Source organism: Sphaeramia orbicularis, unplaced genomic scaffold, assembly GCF_902148855.1.
Source record: "Sphaeramia orbicularis unplaced genomic scaffold, fSphaOr1.1, whole genome shotgun sequence".
Lineage (NCBI taxonomy): Eukaryota > Metazoa > Chordata > Actinopteri > Kurtiformes > Apogonidae > Sphaeramia > Sphaeramia orbicularis.
The window spans coordinates 214266-233463 of NW_021941525.1; the positions used below are offsets into that span (position 1 = coordinate 214266).

Consider the following 19198-nt stretch of genomic DNA (forward strand, 5'->3'; position numbering starts at 1 on the left):
TTGGACCGATGCGCCTCGTTGAACCAAGAGTGAATCTTGTAACTTTATTCTTTTTAAAGTAAAGTTCTTTTTTGAACAGAGTTACTGCGTCGGAAGATTGTTCTCGTTCCACACTGATAACCAAGAACACAGTTTAATAGTGGTGGTGCTGTGGAGTTCTGGGTGGACCAAAGGTAGCTGTTCCACTGTAGACGGACTAAAGCAGGTCTGTCAGACTCATTTTAGTTCAGTTCCATATTCAGCCCAGTTTGATCTGCAGCGGGCCAGAACCTGTCAAATAATGACTGAATAACCTGGAAATAATGACAAATACAAGTTTTTCTTTTTGTTGTAGTACAAACAAACCCAAAGTAAATTATGAAAATATTTACATTTTACAAAAAAGATGTGAATAACCTGAAAAAACAGAAATTTCATTTGAAAAATTAGTTCAATTTGAACACTCTTCTGCCTGGACTTCTTATTTCTACATGAACATTTCCACACAGTGTTCATAAACATTTGGGAACAGACAGAATATTGTTCAAATGTTGGAGTTTGAACTGAAATGTGAACAGTTTCTCCAATATTCCATCTGTTCTTCTGAACACAACTGCAGATCCCAGTGGATCCATAAATGCACCAAACATTTAGGAACAGACAGAATATTGTCCAAACTGCACATTTCAGGTTGTTTTTCTTTGTTTTTATTTATGTATTTATTTACATTTTATTGTGAAAGAATAGTTTTGTAAATGTAAATATTTTCACAGTGTAATTTTTTTTTTTTTCACTTCAATTTTTTCCACATAATTTTTCACAGTAAATTTGCCGCTGTCATTCTTTCTGGTTTATTGTGTTGTTCTTTTGACTGTAGATCACATGTGTCTGTATGTGGAACCTGAACCAAAAGGATTTGTTCAACCTGGACTGTTCAGGGTCATTTATGACCTTTCATCCTGCAGGGCCGCAATGGAACCTTTGGTGGTGGGGGGGGGCAGATCTGGGACCCGGGCCGCATGTGTGACACCTGTGGCCTAAAGCCTTCGTACCCTTTTGGAGGCCAGGTACTCCATCCCTCTGGCCACCTGGTAGGCACATGACAGCAGGTCTTTGAAGGTCAGCTGCTCCTCAGGCACTTTGGTCACATCAAAGGTGTAGTCCATGCCCGGAGGTCTACGAGCCCGCAGGTACTCCCTCAGACTGCCTTTGGAGGCATACTCCACCAGCACATACAGAGGGCCTGAGGGAAGGAGGGGGGACAAACACCAGGAATGAATGAAGGAAGGAATGAATGAATGAATGAATGAAGGGTTGGGTTTGTGTTGTTGTTGCAGCCTGCAGGCTTCGGACCACCACAGCTGGAACACTCACTGAATTAGGTCGAGTGGTTGGTTTGTTTAGATTTACAGCAGTTAGGCCGAAGATGAAGAAGAGGCCTTAGCCCCTTTTCCACCAGAGTCCCAGGAACTTTGATTACCTGGAATTTATTTACCTGGATAAAATAATCTCTGGTAATCTGCATGTGTTGCATTTCCACTGCACCTCAAAGTTCCTGAAAATCTATTCAAATGAGGCATAGTTATGGAGGTCAATCTGTCTCATCACATTTTGAATTATAAAAGTCATTGAATTTCTAGCACTGAATTTTTTTGCACTGAAATTAAGTATCTGAATTTTTTGTCTCTTAATTTTACTATGTTCATAAATTTAGAATAAAAAAAAAAATTCAGATGCAAAAAATTCAGATGCAAAAATTCCGATCACACATCTGGGACACCAGGGATAAGCAATGATTCGATCTCAAGTGGAACCGCCAGCCAATTGAGTTACATTAGGTTGGTCATGTGATGCCGAAAAAATTCAGATACTTAATTTCAGTGCAAAAAAATTCAGTGGCTTTTTCATTCATTTTCTGAACCCGCTTTATCCTCACTAGGGTCACGGGGGTCGCATGGAGCCTATCCCAGTTACATAGGGGCGAAGGCGGGGTTCACCCTGGACAAGTCTCCAGTTCATCACAGACTGAACATATACAGACAAACAATCACTGTCACATTCACACCTATGGGCAATTTAGATTAACCAATTAACCTATCAGTGCATGTGTTTGGATTGTGGGAGGAAGCCGGAGTACCCGGAGAGAACCCACACAGACACGGGGAGAACATGCAAACTCCACACAGAAAGGTCCCACCCCCCGTCGACTGGTGTTGGAATCGAACCCAGGACCTTCTGTCTGTGAGGCACCAGTGCTAACCACTGCACCACCGTGTCGCCCAGTGGCTTTTATGATTCCAAATCTGATGAGACAGACTGACTTCCATACATAGTTGTTGACTTGAAGCCCTTCTAAAGTGTGTTTGGCATATGTCTGCAGAGCTCCAGGCTGTTTTGAACGTATTTGCTGAACATGCTCTTCAGTATATTTGCATGGACAGTCATGCGATTGTAATGCACCTGTAGGAGTGAACTGCATATTCTGGGCTCAGCTCGGCTCAAACCAAATCCACACGACCTGGCTCGAGTCAAACACACTCAGAAGAGTGTATTCATTTGGAAAATGGAGCAAAAAAAAATCTTACTCAGCAAATACCTTTGACCAGGTCCAGGCGTGTTATCCAGAGTGTACTGGGATGGACAGACACATTATTCTGATGCACTGGTAGGAGTGAGCTGAAAATACTCAGCTCAGCTTGAGCCAAACAGGCACACCAGAGCAACTGTAAACACTCACAAGAGCATATTTGGCAAATGGACATTGTTTTCCATCTTCTTTTGCTTCATTTTCCAAATGATCAAAACGAAGTCTCACTCTGGCTATAGGAGGTGAATGTAAGTGCGAAACGCTGCAAGTGTGTTCCACCAATCAGCATTCTTCAGGCCAAAGCCCCGCCCCTCAAGCATTCCAAGGAATCTGAAAAATTCTAAACTCCTCTAACCAGGAACTTTTTTCAGGGAAGGTTTGGGGTTGAGGGTAAGTTTTTTACCCGGGAAATTGCGATGCGCTAATGTTTTTCAACATTCCTCATAAAGTAAAAGTTTGTGCAGTGGAAAAGGGGCGATAGTTTTCTTTACAAAATAAGGGCGTGTGTGTCATAATTTGTGTTAACAAAGTAGGAAGCAGTCTAAGTGCAGCTCAACAGCCAAGAAAACCATCAATGTCAGTCTTTAAAAAGGAGGGAGTGAAAATAGAAAACAGGACTGTCCAGAGTCAGGAACTCACCGTCCTGTGTGCACACGCCCAGCAGGTTAATGATGTTCTTGTGTTTGTCCATCACCTTCATCAGCTCCATTTCTGAGATCAGGTCTGCCAGGTCCTTATCTGTGGCGTCATCTGGGGAAGAAAGAAAACAAATCCTAAAATGTTCGTATTCATTGTGACTTTTTTCAGCAAAAATACTTTCCCTTCACACTGTAAAAAAAAAAAAAAAAAAGTAAAAAAAACGGTATTATTCCAGCAGCGGGGGTGCCGAAAAAATACTGTTAAATAATGGAAAATAACCATCTCATAAGAATACGGTAATTTTCCATAATTCAAATACAGTTTTTTGCCCTAACTTTACATGAGATGTTGCTTTTTTTTGGACTTTTTAATGTTTAATAAAGAATATTTACATATGTTAAAACAATCCAATTCCCTATAAATATATATATAAATAATTTTCAGTGAGACTCAGTTGTCCAATCCACTGATAAAAACTGTATTTGGGCAGTTTATCAGTGCTTATACATGTTATACATTCACAAAAATACATTTATTCAACATTTTTGTTGTGAAACCTCCTGTAATTACACAAGATATTTGTCAATTAACAAACAAGTCTGGTTCAACTGACAGAACTAATACTTCTGTTACTGTTAATTGTCAGTAATTTTATCCTGTTTTTTTTTTTTTTTACAGTATTAAACTTTAAATTAACAGTTTAATCTCATAAATAGAAAAGAAATATTTATGAAATTAAGATACATTTGCAAATGTATTTTAACTGTATTTTTCTGTGAAAACAGAAACAATTTCTTTTAAAAAATGGAAATTTTATGGTTATTCACAGTTCCAGTTTTTTCCTGTTCTTTTCCATTTGACGTAAAATCACAGTCTGTTTGTGTCATTCCATTGATATTTTCCTGTATCTTAAAAATACAGGAAAAATCTGTCAAATAAACAGTGAAAATTCTGTTAAATTACACTTTTTTTTTTTTACAGTGCAGCTTGTTTTTTTTTATTTTGTATTTATTTTTTGTGTGTGCATCATGAGTCTCCTACCTTTGAGCATTTTCACTGCCACAGTGGTGGCCTGGTCTGGCGGTTCTTTGTTGATGCCGTACGCCTCAGCTCTGACCACCTGACCGAAACAGCCTTCTCCCAGAGGTTTGCCTAATGTTAAACTAGAAAGCAAGAGTGAGAGTAAGTAAAAATAGCCAAAGTAAAACTGTACAAATCCATAATTTGAGCTCTGGTTTCATAAAACATAGGCTGGGGAGAACCCAAATTGGGCTGTGGCCTTGTTTCCTTTTAGGTCCCCACATGACACGAGAGCAGCGATGTTTGAAAGAGTCGGAGTCGTCAAATTAAACTGAGTCGGTGCAAAAATATACTGTCACTGGCAGAGGTTTGGGTAAATTAACCCTTTCATGCATGAATTTTAAGAGCCTTAATCAAGATTTTTTTTCCTGAGTGTTTTTATTCCTCTAGGCATTAAAAAAACAAAGCGACTGAAATTTTTATTATGAACCTATTTTACATGGAGTTGTAAAAATGTCTACTCAGCCTCAAGGTTCTAATAGTTCTAGATTTTTCATTCTAGTTTAGTTTTATTTAGTTTGGACTTTTTTTTCTCTAATTCAGTTCGTTTTAATTAGTTTTTAGAGCAGGTTTGATAGTTTTTAGTAGTTTTCGTTATTTCCTAAATGCTTGGTTGTAGTTCAGTTGTAGTTCAGTTTTAGTTCAGTTGTAGTTTAGTTGTAGTTTAGTTGTAGTTCAGTTGTAGTTCAGTTGTAGTTTAGTTGTAGTTCAGTTGTAGTTTAGTTTTAGTTTAGTTGTAGTTCAGTTGTAGTTTAGTTGTAGTTCAGTTGTAGTTCAGTTGTAGTTTAGTTGTAGTTCAGTTGTAGTTTAGTTTTAGTTTAGTTGTAGTTCAGTTGTAGTTCAGTTGTAGTTCAGTTGTAGTTTAGTTGTAGTTTAGTTGTAGTTCAGTTGTAGTTCAGTTGTAGTTCAGTTGTAGTTCAGTTGTAGTTCAGCTGTAGTTCAGTTGTAGTTCAGTTGTAGTTCAGTTGTAGTTCAGTGGTCTCTTTTCTCTTCTTCTCTGTGCTCCTATTCAAATCAATCCCAGACAGGACTCTGCTGCTTTAGTCTCCATGTTTCCAGGTAGAGTGGGGACCAGAAGACGACTGGAAACCACAAGTGAACACAAGTGACGGAGCAAAAAGTGTCATGTCGGCTGTTGGACTTTGTCTGTCTTTTCTGTTTTGTTTGTCATTTCCTGTTTTATTTTGTTAAGTTTCCTCATGTGTCTTGTCTGTTGTCTTTACTTCCTCTCCCTGATCGTGTTCACCTTTTCCCTGATTACCTGACTCCTCCCTGATTATCTCCACCTGTGTCTCATTGTTTTCCCGCCCTCCTGTGTATTTAAACCCTCAGTCTTCCCCTGTTTGTTTGCCAGTTTGTGTTCTACAACTCGTTGTGCTCACTCACCAGCGTTTTTGGATCCTGTTCGTTTGTCTGCTTGTTTTCGTCCCTCGACCACCGATTCTGCCTGTGCCTATCCTGCCTGCTCGTCTACGACCTGGTTTGCGTACCTGACTTCGTCTCTGCCTGCTCCCTTGTTACCTCAGCCTCCAACGTTCACCTGTGTTTCGACCTCCGCCTGGATTACTACCGTGAGTCAGCCTGTCCCCCATGTACCGTTGCTCATGTGATTGTCTTTCCGTGTATGACCTGGCTTGTTTATTGACCACCCTCTGTCTGTCCCTAGTGGGGATTCCGTGGGGGTTTTCCCAGCTCGGCCGAGTCGGTCGTCTGTCATTCCCACCCGCAGCCCAGACGTTTACCCCCGGAACCGGAGGCCTCACAGAAGTCAAATATTCTGTGTAGTGTCATTTCCTCTGTGAAAGTGTTTAATAAAAACACTAAATCTTATTGGAAATTCGTGGTCTTGCTTTTGGGTTCTGCCTTTGTACTCAGCCTATTACAAAAAGTGTCGTATGGAGACAGCACAGTAAACTGAGAGAGACAAAGAAATCCATTTAACATCAGTCTGACATTGACAAAGACCAAAACCAAGGGAATTTGATCCAGAATTTTCATCTGTTTTAGTTAGTTTAGTAAACACACAAAACAGTTTCAGTTAGTTATCATTTTGTTCTTTTAATTATAGTTTTTATTTATTTCAGTTAATGAAAATGTTTTTACAATTCTAGTTTTTGTCATGTGGTTAGTTTTTGCTAACAATAACCTTGCTCAGCTGGACACCATGCATTTAATTCTGAAGCGAAGAAACATTTATTAATATACTTTATGAAAACTATATAAAATAAAAATATTTTTAATGCAGCTAATCTGATGTGTTCTCACATTTTAACGTACTCCGATACTAGTCATTACTCACTTAATGGAGATAATAGGAAAAAAAAAACTTTTTGGTTTAAAAAAAAAAACAAAAAAAAAAAAACTGTTAATTAGTCTATTAACAATAACAAGCAATTGATTTCCACTCAAACATGTTAATGCAGATCAGGTTTATCTAGAACAGCAAAGTGACAGTAATGGTCTGAATGTCAGTGTATGAGATGGGGCATGAGCGTCCACTGTGTTGGCTGAGATGGAACTAAAACAAAAAACCCATGAATATACAAGAGAACAGCTGTGGGATAACTGTCCACTGGAGTGACCACTGGAGTGACCACTATGAATGAAAGGGTTAAAACAGGCTCAGTTAAACAGTTAAAAGTGGCTCAAACATTTCAAACAATTTCAGATTTGATGACAAAACTGATGTAAAATTGTACTGTATTTTTCAGACTATAAGGCGCACTTAAAATCCTTTACTTTTCTCAAAAATCGACAGTGCACCTTTTAATGTGGTGTGTCTTATGTGTTAACTCTGCTTGTGCTTACTGACCAATTTTCTGTGGTACACGGTGCTCAAAAATCTGTCAACATGTTTTAGTGCGACTTTGGTAAGCTACAAAGACGCACTGCTTGATGGATTGTCGGAGCGTTACGGTAGTCTGAGCCTCGCAGAGTAATACGTAGTACTGCGCTTTAATGTAATATTATGGTGTGTGTATAAGGAGCCCAAAATGGCACCTGTTAAGGCAACACCGGGCCAGTTACGCCACCATCTGCCAATGAATAGTGGATCCCTGGGCTAAGGGATCAGTCTGAAGCTTTCACGAAGGCCGGAATCCTCACTGAACAGCGAAGTAACAGCAACCAGACTGACTCGGATCATGACCAGAGGGATCTGGGCATGCTTAAAGCTCTACCTACCGATGTGGCATTTCTCACAGCACTTAGTAAAAGTTTGAACATGAACAACCCGCCTCCCTCCAAAGCCCCGCCCACTTCCCCTTGCCTGAGCTCTGATGCTCGCCTCCTCTCACTCGATGTGCGCAGAGGAAGCAGAGGGGCAGGTCCGGTCCACTTCGGTGTGTCCGCGGACCGCTCCCTCAGTAATCAGATGCATCATCCACCTGCCGCGGCCCGCAGCCCCTGTTCCATCAGTAGAGCCTGGATTTAAGGGTGTGGTCTGTATTTAAGGGTGTGGTCTGTATTTAAGGGTGTGGTCTGTATTTAAGGGTGTGGTCTGTGCAGAGCTGGGTCAGTGTCGTCACTGCACCATGGAGATGAGATGCCCAGGGGATGGGCGCGCGCACTGTGAACGCGCGGCCTCCGCGAATTTTCCGTGGACATATGAGGTTTCATAGTCCGTACATTTCTCATCCACATAATCCTACATGTGTGACACCAGGTACATGTACCTGTATGAGTCCCACCGTCAGAAAAGCTGAGCTTTATGCAGACCTGTTCAGTCCAGTACAGCTGACTTCTGGACTTTTATCTCCATCCTTCATTCATCAGACTCCTGTTTGTTCTCCTTAGTTGTTGTTTCTGTTCATAAATCCGTTTATTCCCTTCCACATGTGCATGTCAGTTCTATCCACACATCCTAGACAGTAGACTGTGGTCAGTGGTCAGTAGACTGTGGTCAGTGACAGTAGACTGTGGTCAGTGGTCAGTAGACTGTGGTCAGTGACAGGAGAAGCAGCGCAAGTGATGCGTCAGATTCAGAGGGACACATCAGATGTGAGACGGCGATAATGGATCGGATGCTGGACAGCTGTAATGGATGATTGACAGGAGGCTCAGCCAGGTTCGACCAATTATTTTATTCAGACCGAATAAAATGATTGGTCAGACTTTTATCAGAAATATACGAGAATTAAACCTTTTTGAGTTTCAATACCTGGTGGATTTCTTTTACATTTTAGTTTGACACACACTTATTAGGAGCATTTTAAGATGACAAAAGAAAAGTGTAAAAATGCCACATCATACGGTAGAGCTTTAATGCTGAAATCACCCAACTGTGAAAAACTCAGACACTGGGGACAGTTACATGATGTTTTTTAAATCCAATTTATTTTTCCAGAAGAAATTAATTCAGAACTAAAGTATTTTCTCTTGTTTCCATGGAAATGTTAAACCTGAATAAAGGTTTACAGGAGGTATTAATGAGGTAGATCAGTGAGCAGAAGGGTTTGTGCTGCAGTGCTCACGTTGCCTTGTTCTGGCAGCCCTTCTGTTAGCTTAGCTTAGCCCTTCTGTTAGCTTAGCCCTTCTGTTAGCTTAGCTTAGCCCTTCTGTTAGCTTAGCTTAGTCCTTCTGTTAGCTTAGCTTAGTCCTTCTGTTAGCTTAGCCCTTCTGTTAGCTTAGCTTAGCATAGTCACTGCATTTCCATGGTCACATGTAGCCACTTTTTTAAAGGTGATTTGTCGTCTTTTCTCAGTGATTTTGTGAAATCCGATTCTCTCTAATTATTTCTTCAGATCTGCGACTTACTGCACTCATACAATCTGTGGACTGTTGTGTTGACGGAAGTTGGAAAATCTTTTTGTTGGAAGGGATGCATGTGCTAAATTAGCTTAGCTTTAGCGTTTTAGCTTTGCGGTTAGCTTTAGTTTGTATTTCCCAGATTTTCTTCCTGCAGTAAGTCACATGACCATGATCTGAGCCTCAGTTTGTGATCATACTGACCCCAGCGGACTAAAGGAATGATTAGGGAGAACTGAACTGACCAAAATCACTCCTAAAATACTACAAATCACCTCTAAAAGCCTGGCTATGTCTGAGCAGAGGAATGAAGCCATTATGCTAAGCTAAGCTAAGCTAACGTTAGGGCTGCAGTTCAAACTGTTTGTCCCACTTGTGGAACTCATTAGTTCAGGACAAATGAATGAATCCAAAGCCAGTGTTGAACTGTTCCTTCAGGGTTTTCCAGGCTGGTAGATCCCATCAGAATATTCCACTGGAACGCTTTGGGAAGACTAGACTGCAGTGCAGATTCTTCCACCAGGCGCAGAATGTGTGCGTCATCACCACAGGACAAGACACTGAGCATGTGCAGAATGGAAGGAATAAAGTCCAAACGGAATAAAGGCTTTACATGTCCAGGAAGAATTTAGAGCGCAGTTAAAAGAGGATTAAACCACTGACTTTAATCAGGTTTAAATTTAATCTGAATTTTTCTTTTTCAACTGGAAAAAGGTGTTTACATGGACATCTGAAATAGGATCCAACCTTTAATCAGATTAAACCAGGAAGAACAGTTGTCATGGAAACGCACGGACTGAAGATGAAGAATTTAATGGATTTGTGGAAGAGGAATGAACTGAAAAAGTGAGTGTATTGTTTTGTATTTTTATTTTGCTAGTGCTGGCTCCCCCTCTCTTTTTTTTGATGTTACAATTGAACAATGTTGAGAGTTATTGTGATTGTGGTTGTTGTGAGTTGAATAAAGTTTGACTTATGTGAATGTTTTGTTTCGCTTAATGTGCTTTATAATCTGGTGCCCCTTATGGCCCGAAAAATACGGTAGGTAACCTACTTTTCTCTGGGGAACTCCCAGTCAGGGTCATAGGGCAACTCAAACTCCATGACTCCAGCCAGCATGGGCGAACAGCTGGACGAGAGGCGAGCCACCCTCATCAGAGACGCACTGGACTTCCCAGATGAGTTGGACTCCACTGAGTACTAGAAGGAAGGGAGGATCAGTCAGGTGACCGCCTGAGGTTATACTACAAACAATGGTAACACTGAAGTGCAGTTTCTCTGTTCGGGACCATAAAAGCTTTACTTTGCGAGTTTTGTGTTTTTTTTCTTGTTTACCTGCCTGCGAAGTGGAAACTTTGAGAGTTTTTGAACAGGGAGGGCATCGAACGGCTCCCTTCTGGGATGACCTTGCATCCGACACAACACCACAATGATGATGGCCATTATGAGAGCCAGGAAACCACAGGCGTAGATAATGATGTCAGTGTACTTGGTCTCCATGGTGTCCAAAGCATCGGCTTCCTCCTCTGTGGGAACAGCATGGACATTAGAAAGTGACAACATGAAAACCTTAGAACAGTGTTTTCAACCTTGGGCTCGGGACCCCACATGGGGTCGCCTGGAATTTCTAGTAATTGATAAAAAATTTAAAAAAAATTTAAACTTACTAATAAAAAATATGTGGTGAGTTGACAGAGACAATCAATCCATAACAGACATGAAAAACAGTGAATGTGAAACTGCAGCACTGTGGTTCTGTTTCTGTGTCAAATGTTCACTGTGGTCAGTTTCAGATGCTGCAGCTCTTTCATCATTCATAGTTTCAGTTCTTGTTTGTTCAGTATTCATTGTCCTCCTTGTAAATCCCAGCTGGACTGACTGGACAGATCCTGAGCCTTTGTGCAGTAATCTACACCTGGATTTACTGCCTCTGTCCACAATAATAGACATTATATAGACTAAATGTCCTCTAACATTAATGCTTATTTGCTACATAGTATAGAAAACTATTACATGATCAAAAACTAATACATTTTAGCAAAAAAAAGAAAAAGTCTCCATTTTGAATGTCTAGGGTCACCAGAAATATGTGATGTTAAAATAGGGTCACAAGACAAATAAGAAAAGCACTTGGAGAGCGCAGACCTCTGCCAAGACAGATCTGTTCAAAATTTAATCATTTCTTTCTTGTGCCAGTATCAACACTTCCTGAAAATTTCATGAAAATCCATCCATAACTTTTTGAGTTATCCTGCTAACAAACAAACAAACAAACAAACAAACAAACAAACAAACAAACAAACAAACAAACAAACAAACAAACAAACACACAAAGCAAAGTGATCACAGTAGGAGGTAAAAAGGTTGGAAACCACTGCCTTAGAACCTGCCTACATACAGGTTTGTCCCAAAAGCAGTAACAGGGTGAATGAACAGATCGGCAGATGGACTTTATTGAACCCAAACTGGGAAAGTTCAGAAGTTTCTCCTTTACCTGATAGTACGGTAAGCCAGGCAGACTGGTGGGCGAATCCAATGGAATTTCCAGCCAGACAGGTGTATTCTCCTGCATCCTCCAGTGTGACTTTAGACAGGTAGAGCACCTCCACCTCAGACATGTTTAAACTGCCCGTCTGTTGGACAAAGATGCAGGAAACAGCCATGAAAACACAACCAACTAGAAAAGCACTCAGATAGCACAGACCTCCACCAAGGCAGATCACCCCCACCCACCCCCGCCCCCATCACCACCAAAATTTAATCATTTGTTCCTTGTGCCAGCATCAACATTTCCTGAAATTTTCATCCAAATCCATCCATAACTTTTTGAGTTATCCTGCACACAGACAGACGGACAGACAGACAAATAAAAGCATAACCTCCTTAGCGGAGGTAATAAATGCAGCTGCTGGGTCTGGTTAACAACCTGTAGACCACAGGTGTCAAACATGTGGGCCAGGGGCCAAATCCAGCTGACCAAAGAGTCCAGTCCGGCCCACCAAGGGTCCAGTCCGGCCCACTAAAGGGTCCAGTCCGGCCCCTGGGATGAATTAGTGAAATGCAAAAATTACATGAAGATATGAACAATCCTTTGAGTTCAGGTTCCACATTCAGACCAATTCAATTTCCAGTGGGCAGGACCAGTCAAATACTGTCATAAGAACATAGAAATAATGACAACTCCTAATTGTTTTCTTTGTAAATGTAAATATTTTCATGTATTTACACTAAAACAAAGTATAATTTCACAAAAATTTAAATAACCTGAACAAATATGAACAACCTGAAATGTCTTAAGAGAAGTGAAGTACAATTTTAATAATATTCTGTCTGTTATTAAATGTTTTGTGTGTTTGTAGATCCACTGTGATCTGTAACTTATAACGTACATGTGTAAATGATAAACTGAAGCAGAATATTGTTAAAATTACACTGATTTTTTTCAGTTTGTTCATGTTATTCACATCTTTTGAAAGGAAAGTTTGTAGATGGAAACATTTTCATAATATAAATTTACTTTTGTCACTCTAAAACATAGAGAAAAGTTTGGAGTTGACATTATTTATATGTTATTCTGTTCTTATTTTACTGGTTCGGCCCACTGCAGATCATATTTAGCTGAATGTGGAACTGAACTAACATGACTTTGACACCTCTGCTGTAATCTTTTCTCCGGTTTTTATCCAACATCAGATCCCATGATGCCATCCACCACATGTGTTTGATTGACAGCTGCTATTTGTATTTGACTGTTTGACCTGTCTAATGTCCCTTACCTTCAGGACTTGGACGTAGGGTGTCCCATCTGGACTGTAGCGGCTTCCGTTCCTCAGAATGTGTTTGAGCCACTGGATGTGAGGCTGGGCGTCGCTGTAGACTTTGCAGTGGAACTGGACATCTTGGCCGACGACAGCTGTGGTGTTAGCAGGTAGACCGGCCTGGAGGATGGGCCTGTGGGGGGAGCGCTCTGCACCAAGAGGAAATACAGGCACAAGTGAACAAAGAGTGGGCAAAGAGTGAGCAAAGAGTGGGCAAAGAGTGGGCAAAGAGTGGGCAAAGAGTGAGCAAAGAGTGGGCAAAGAGTGAACAAAGAGTCAGCAAAGAGTGGGCAAAGAGTGAGCAAAGAGTGGGCAAAGAGTGGGCAAAGAGTGAGCAAAGAGTGGGCAAAGAGTGGGCAAAGAGTGAGCAAAGAGTGGGCAAAGAGTGAGCAAAGAGTGGGCAAAGAGTGGGCAAAGAGTGAGCAAAGAGTGGGCAAAGAGTGGGCAAAGAGTGGGACAAGAGTGAGCAAAGAGTGGGCAAAGAGTGGGCAAAGAGTGGGCAAAGAGTGGGCAAAGAGTGAGCAAAGAGTGGGCAAAGAGTGGGCAAAGAGTGAGCAAAGAGTGGGCAAAGAGTGGGCAAAGAGTGGGACAAGAGTGAGCAAAGAGTGGGCAAAGAGTGGGCAAAGAGTGGGCAAAGAGTGAGCAAAGAGTGGGCAAAGAGTGAGCAAAGAGTGGGCAAAGAGTGGGCAAAGAGTGGGCAAAGAGTGGGCAAAGAGTGGGACAAGAGTGAGCAAAGAGTGGGCAAAGAGCAGGCAAAGAGTGAGCAAAGAGCGGGCAAAGAGCGGGCAAAGAGCGAGCAAAGAGTGGGCAAAGAGTGAGCAAAGAGTGAGCAAAGAGTGGGCAAAGAGTGGGCAAAGAGTGGGACAAGAGTGAGCAAAGAGTGGGCAAAGAGCAGGCAAAGAGTGAGCAAAGAGCGGGCAAAGAGCGGGCAAAGAGCGAGCAAAGAGCGGGCAAAGAGCGGGCAAAGAGTGAGCAAAGAGTGAGCAAAGAGTGAGCAAAGAGTGAGCAAAGAGTGGGCAAAGAGCGGGCAAAGAGCGAGCAAAGAGTGAGCAAAGAGTGAGCAAAGAGTGAGCAAAGAGCGGGCAAAGAGTGAGCAAAGAGTGAGCAAAGAGTGAGCAAAGAGCGGGCAAAGAGTGAGCAAAGAGTGAGCAAAGAGTGAGCAAAGAGCGGGCAAAGAGCGGGCAAAGAGCGGGCAAAGAGCGAGCAAAGAGTGAGCAAAGAGTGAGCAAAGAGCGAGCAAAGAGCGGGCAAAGAGCGGGCAAAGAGTGAGCAAAGAGTGGGCAAAGAGTGAGCAAAGAGTGAGCAAAGAGTGGGCAAAGAGCGGGCAAAGAGTGGGCAAAGAGTGGGCAAAGAGTGAGCAAAGAGTGAGCAAAGAGTGGGCAAAGAGTGAGCAAAGAGTGGGCAAAGAGTGGGCAAAGAGTGAGCAAAGAGCGAGCAAAGAGCGAGCAAAGAGATTTCCTTTAGCTCAGGGCAAATGGTCACAAATGATCAGGGACTTGTGAAATAAAAGCGGCCAAGTGGAATGTAAGTCTGGACAGAAATAATCTGTGTATCATTCGTTTTTCAATTCAAAACCAAAAATCAAAAAACGAAAAAAAAAAAATTGCTTTTTTTGTTTTTCATTTTCAAAACCAGAATGAAAAACGGATAACAGTTTGTTTTTCCATTTCCCGATTTTGTGCTCAAATGAAAAATGGAAAAAACAGATAACGACCGTTTCATCCGATTTTGCTATTTTCAATACAGTTCAGTTGTCTGAGCCGGAAGTAGTCGTTACTTGGGAAAAAAATGAACAAACGGAATCATGGCCGGACTGGAGGAATATTTTTCTATAATTAAGCAGAAGTGAATACAGAAGTGTATAGCATTCACACAAACAGCTGCTTAACTATAGCAAAATATTCCTCCAGTCCGGCCATGATTCATGTTCATTTTTTTCCCTAGTAACGACTACTTCCAGCTCAGACAACTGAACTGTATTGAAAATAGCAAAATCGGATGAAAGGGTCATTATGTGTTTTTTCCATTTTTCATTTGAGAACAAAATCAGGAAATGGAAAAACAAACCGTTATCCGTTTTTCATTCTGGTTTTGAAAATGAAAAACGAAAAAACTTGTTTTGTTTTTTTTTTATTTTTGTTTTTAAATTGAAAAACGAATGAACGAATGATTAGAAATATCTCTGGTCAAGGAATATGCTCACAGGAGAAAAAAAAATCCTTAAAAAGAGGATTCAGCTGAATGTTGTGTTTTCTTTATCTTGAAAGGGTGTCAGCTGTACAAAGCAAAGCAACTTTCAGCTTTTTAAGGAAGTCATGTTTGACAGAAAGATGTACAAATGTTATTCTAAGTTAAATCTAACTCTCACTAGGTCCTTTGTTAAGGACAGAAAAATCTTCATGTATCTTCCTCATAGCGGTCTTTAACCCTTTCATGCACAGTGGTCACTCCAGTGGGCAGATATTCTACAGCTGTTCTCTTGTTTATTCATGGATTTTGTTTCGTCTGCTGAGGAGGTTCTGTTTTTGCCGGCGTTGGTTTGTTTGTTTCTTTGTCCGTCCGTGTTCAAAATAACTCCAAAAGTTATGGACGGATTCAGATGAAAATTTCAGGAAATGTTGATACTGGCACAAGGAACAAATGAGTAAATTTTGGTGGTGACTGGGGGGGGGGGGGGGGGGGGTTTGTTAGGATGCTTTTCTAGTTGTTTTAGTTCCATATCAGCCAACACATTGGACACTTATGCATCATCCCATTGATAAAATTACTGTAGCTTTGCTGTTGTAACATGTTTGAGTGTAAATCCATTGCTTATTATTATTAAACTGTAACTAACAACAAAAAGTTTTTTTTTTTTTTTTTGCATATTATCTCCATGAAATGAGTAACGACTAGTATTAGAGTATGTTAAAATGTTAGAAAACACCTGATTAGCAGCATTAAAATGATTTTATTTCATAATTTTACATGTTTCTTTGCTTCAGAAATTAAATGCATGGTGTCCAGCTTAGAGGACATTTTTGCAACTAAATGACTAATAGCTTCATAATTTTTTTTTTTTTTAATACCTAAAGAGGAATAAAAACCTCTTGATTAAGGTTCTCATAATTCATGCATGAAAGGGTTAATGGAACACTTCCATGTTTGGAACTTGGCGAACAGGACTGTTTTGTAAACAAACTTAAAATGCCCACAGTTGTCACCTACAATGTGTTTTTATGCTGGCGAAAGAGCAGGAAATGTCCTTTTGGGATGAAAACTGGTTCCATTATCAGTGGCAGGCCTTTCAGTTGCTCCCCGAGGTCTCTTTGATCTGTGCTTACTCTCGCTCTCTGATCTCGTTAGTTGTCTCGTTAGTCTTCTCCCCCCGTCGACGAGGACGGAAACTGACCCCACAGTCGATGGAAAGCCAACAAATGAACAAACAAACCGCAGCCCTCCTCTATCTGCTGTCACAGGTCAGGTAGAAAACTGGGATGGACGCCTGACCGTCCACATCCTGCACGCTGTGAATGATGCCAGGCGCCCCCCCACCCCCCCCACCACCAAAGACCAGAGGCTGTAATCTAATTTCATAAGCATTGGCCATTAACTGTCCTACTTTTTACTTTTCAAAAAAGTTTCAAGTCGTTACAACACATTTTTATTTTTGCTTTTTGACACGTAAAAAATGCAGAGGCGTAGAACTGCGTATGGACACTAGGGACACGTCCCTACCAATATCCATCCACTACTGTGTACTCACTATCAGTCCAACCGCTGTCCGGAGTGTTTAGGCAATGAGTCTGGCACACAAAGGGTTAACAGTCGGTCTCTGCTAGAAGTCCCGCCTCTAACGTAAATGTCACTCTCCGATTGGCTCTGTGGTTTTGCTAACGTACATGTGATTGGCCGTCCCCGCTGTCACTCCATCTACTTGTCAAAGGAACCTGCTAGTTGGAGCGCTAACGTCAGTTTTCAGTCTGTTTGTATTTGTTCTGTCTGGGTCACATCAGCTAGACGGATTTGAATATGAGTGGAGTCATTTACATGGACATTTGGACATGTGTGTGTGTGTGTGTGTGTGTGTGTGTGTGTGTGTGCTCAGTAATTAGGATGTAAAGGATGTCAAAGAAAAGAAAACTGGTCATAAGACACTTCTATAGGAGTCCCAGTGTGAGTTAGTTCAAGGGTCTAGAACTGTAGAGGCTCAACACAGATACTGAAGAAAAGACACAATTCAATGACAAACACATACACTTTGAAAAGTTATTTTACTGATTATTTTAATGCATTTATGTAGAAGAGAGCAACTGTTTAAAAAATACAAATAAAGAAAATTTGTGAAGTAAATACAATAAAACCTCAGATTCTAGATGTGATTTTATTCATATTTTTGGGAATAAATTCTTTGTAATAATTGAAAGTAAAAGCCTTTTTTGTTCAGACAGAAACTGAACCATCAAACTGTATGAACAGAGTATAAACAATCTGATCTTATGAAGTGAATGAACATATTTATGTCAGGAGACAGAGAGGAGGAGGAGGAGGGGGAGAAGACAGAGGAGGAGGAGGAGGAGGAGGAGGAGGAGTTCTAGGAGTAGAGTCTGTAAATTCTCAGGTTCAGTTCAGTCATCATTCATCTGTTTGTCGTTAGAATAACTTTGCAGAATGCATTAAATTCTTGTTTTGTCTTTAAATTTTCACATATTCTTTATAAACTTGTCAGTTACTGAATTTTTTTTCTATGATTGTTTGTTTGTTTGTTTGTTTGATCAGCTCGACATGATGTGAAATTATGATCCCAAATGTAAACAAAAATCCCCTTTCAGGAGTGCTGCCTTGGAGCACTTTAGTGTCCACACCAGTGTCAGAATCAAAGCGTCTGTCTTAGACTTACCGAGGACATCCAGAATGTAGCTGTTAGCGATGGATCCATATTTGTTCTCCACCACACAGGTGTAGTTTCCTCTGTCTGACGGCACCACGCTCTCCATCACCAGACTCCAGTGCTGATGTCTCAGCTGAACAATGAAGAACCAAATAACAGGTTTGGATCAATGGAACAGGATTACCACGCCTGACGTACAACTAGGGATGGAACCAGATGAACATTTCACATCACGGTTATTGTGACCAAAATTATCATGGTTATCATTATTATCATGATAATATTGAAATTGTGCTCAAAATGTTCAAAAAGTACTAATACACACTGAAAGAATTTAACCAAGTTGTATTTAAAAAACAAAAAAACAAATACCAGTCCCACTGTTCCTTCTGTGTCAGAAACATTCACATATTAACCCTTAGTGGTCTGAGTCTATTCTGTCTGTTTTTCAGTCCTTTTGATTTGGCCTTTATATACTATAGAAACAAATGTTTACTATACCCATGTTTGGATCTGTTTTTTCAGCACAACTTCATCTACATCATCTGTCTGTTATTTTTTCACTTTAACCTACTATAAAAACACAAAAGGACAAAAAAGACACAAAAAATATATAAAATCTGATTTGAAAAATGTATATAATTTATTGCATAAATAACACACAGATGTTTAACGAACCTTTTCACAGACTTTAAAAGTGAATATTGGTTCCAAATATTAGGTTTAGAAAAATAAAATTGTAATAAATTCAAACTATACTCAAATATTTGACATTAAAGCAAATCTTTACATGGGGTTTTTTCCCCTAAAAGTGCAGTAATCAAACACAGTTATCATGAGAATTAGAATTTAAACGGTAATATTAACCATCTGCAACCGTGGTTTATCGTTATTCCGGTAATTGTTCCATCCCTACGTACAACACCGGTTTAAACTCTAGCAGTCACATTAAAAGGGTTCATTTTCTCTGGTAAGTCCTCAAATTTCTGCCAGATTGTCTGGATGAGTTTACATTAAATCAGATGTGGAGTACATTGCTTTATGATGACCACTGTCAGTTCAGTTCCACATTCACCTTGATGCCTCCGATGCGATGCTCGCCTCTAAATTCCCGTCCGTTTTTCAGCCAGCGGATGCTCGGCATGGGGCTACCCATGGCCGGACATCGAAACTTGACCGTGTTGCCCGCAGGGACGGCATGCAGTTTCTTCTCCATCCGCTGGATGTGGGTCCAATAGGGACCTTTTGGAGGCGACACCACATGTTAACCCATGTGTCATAATGTCCTGGAGAAGCCCCTCAATAAGTGGAAGGACACAAGTGAGTAAGCAACGCACCTCTGGAAATGTAAACCTGGTCATTCTCAATCTCAGCTGACGTGTCATCGAAGCCGTTATCCTCGTCATCGTCACCTGAACCCAAAGAGTCTGGAAGGATAAAAAGTGTGAAACATTTGGAAAACACATGAAAAAAAAAAAA

General features: G+C 40.7%; 1 protein-coding gene across 1 annotated transcript in view; it reads right to left on the bottom strand.

The window, feature by feature from the left end:
- The window catches only part of fgfr4 (fibroblast growth factor receptor 4), an 81438-nt gene that overhangs the window by 17831 nt on the left and 44409 nt on the right, over positions 1-19198 (bottom strand). The window contains 10 exon segments of the mRNA XM_030129731.1: positions 1032-1222; positions 3206-3316; positions 4247-4368; positions 10086-10231; positions 10367-10557; positions 11526-11664; positions 12808-12998; positions 17729-17852; positions 18795-18961; positions 19057-19146. Coding sequence (XP_029985591.1) covers positions 1032-1222; positions 3206-3316; positions 4247-4368; positions 10086-10231; positions 10367-10557; positions 11526-11664; positions 12808-12998; positions 17729-17852; positions 18795-18961; positions 19057-19146 — 1472 coding nt within the window.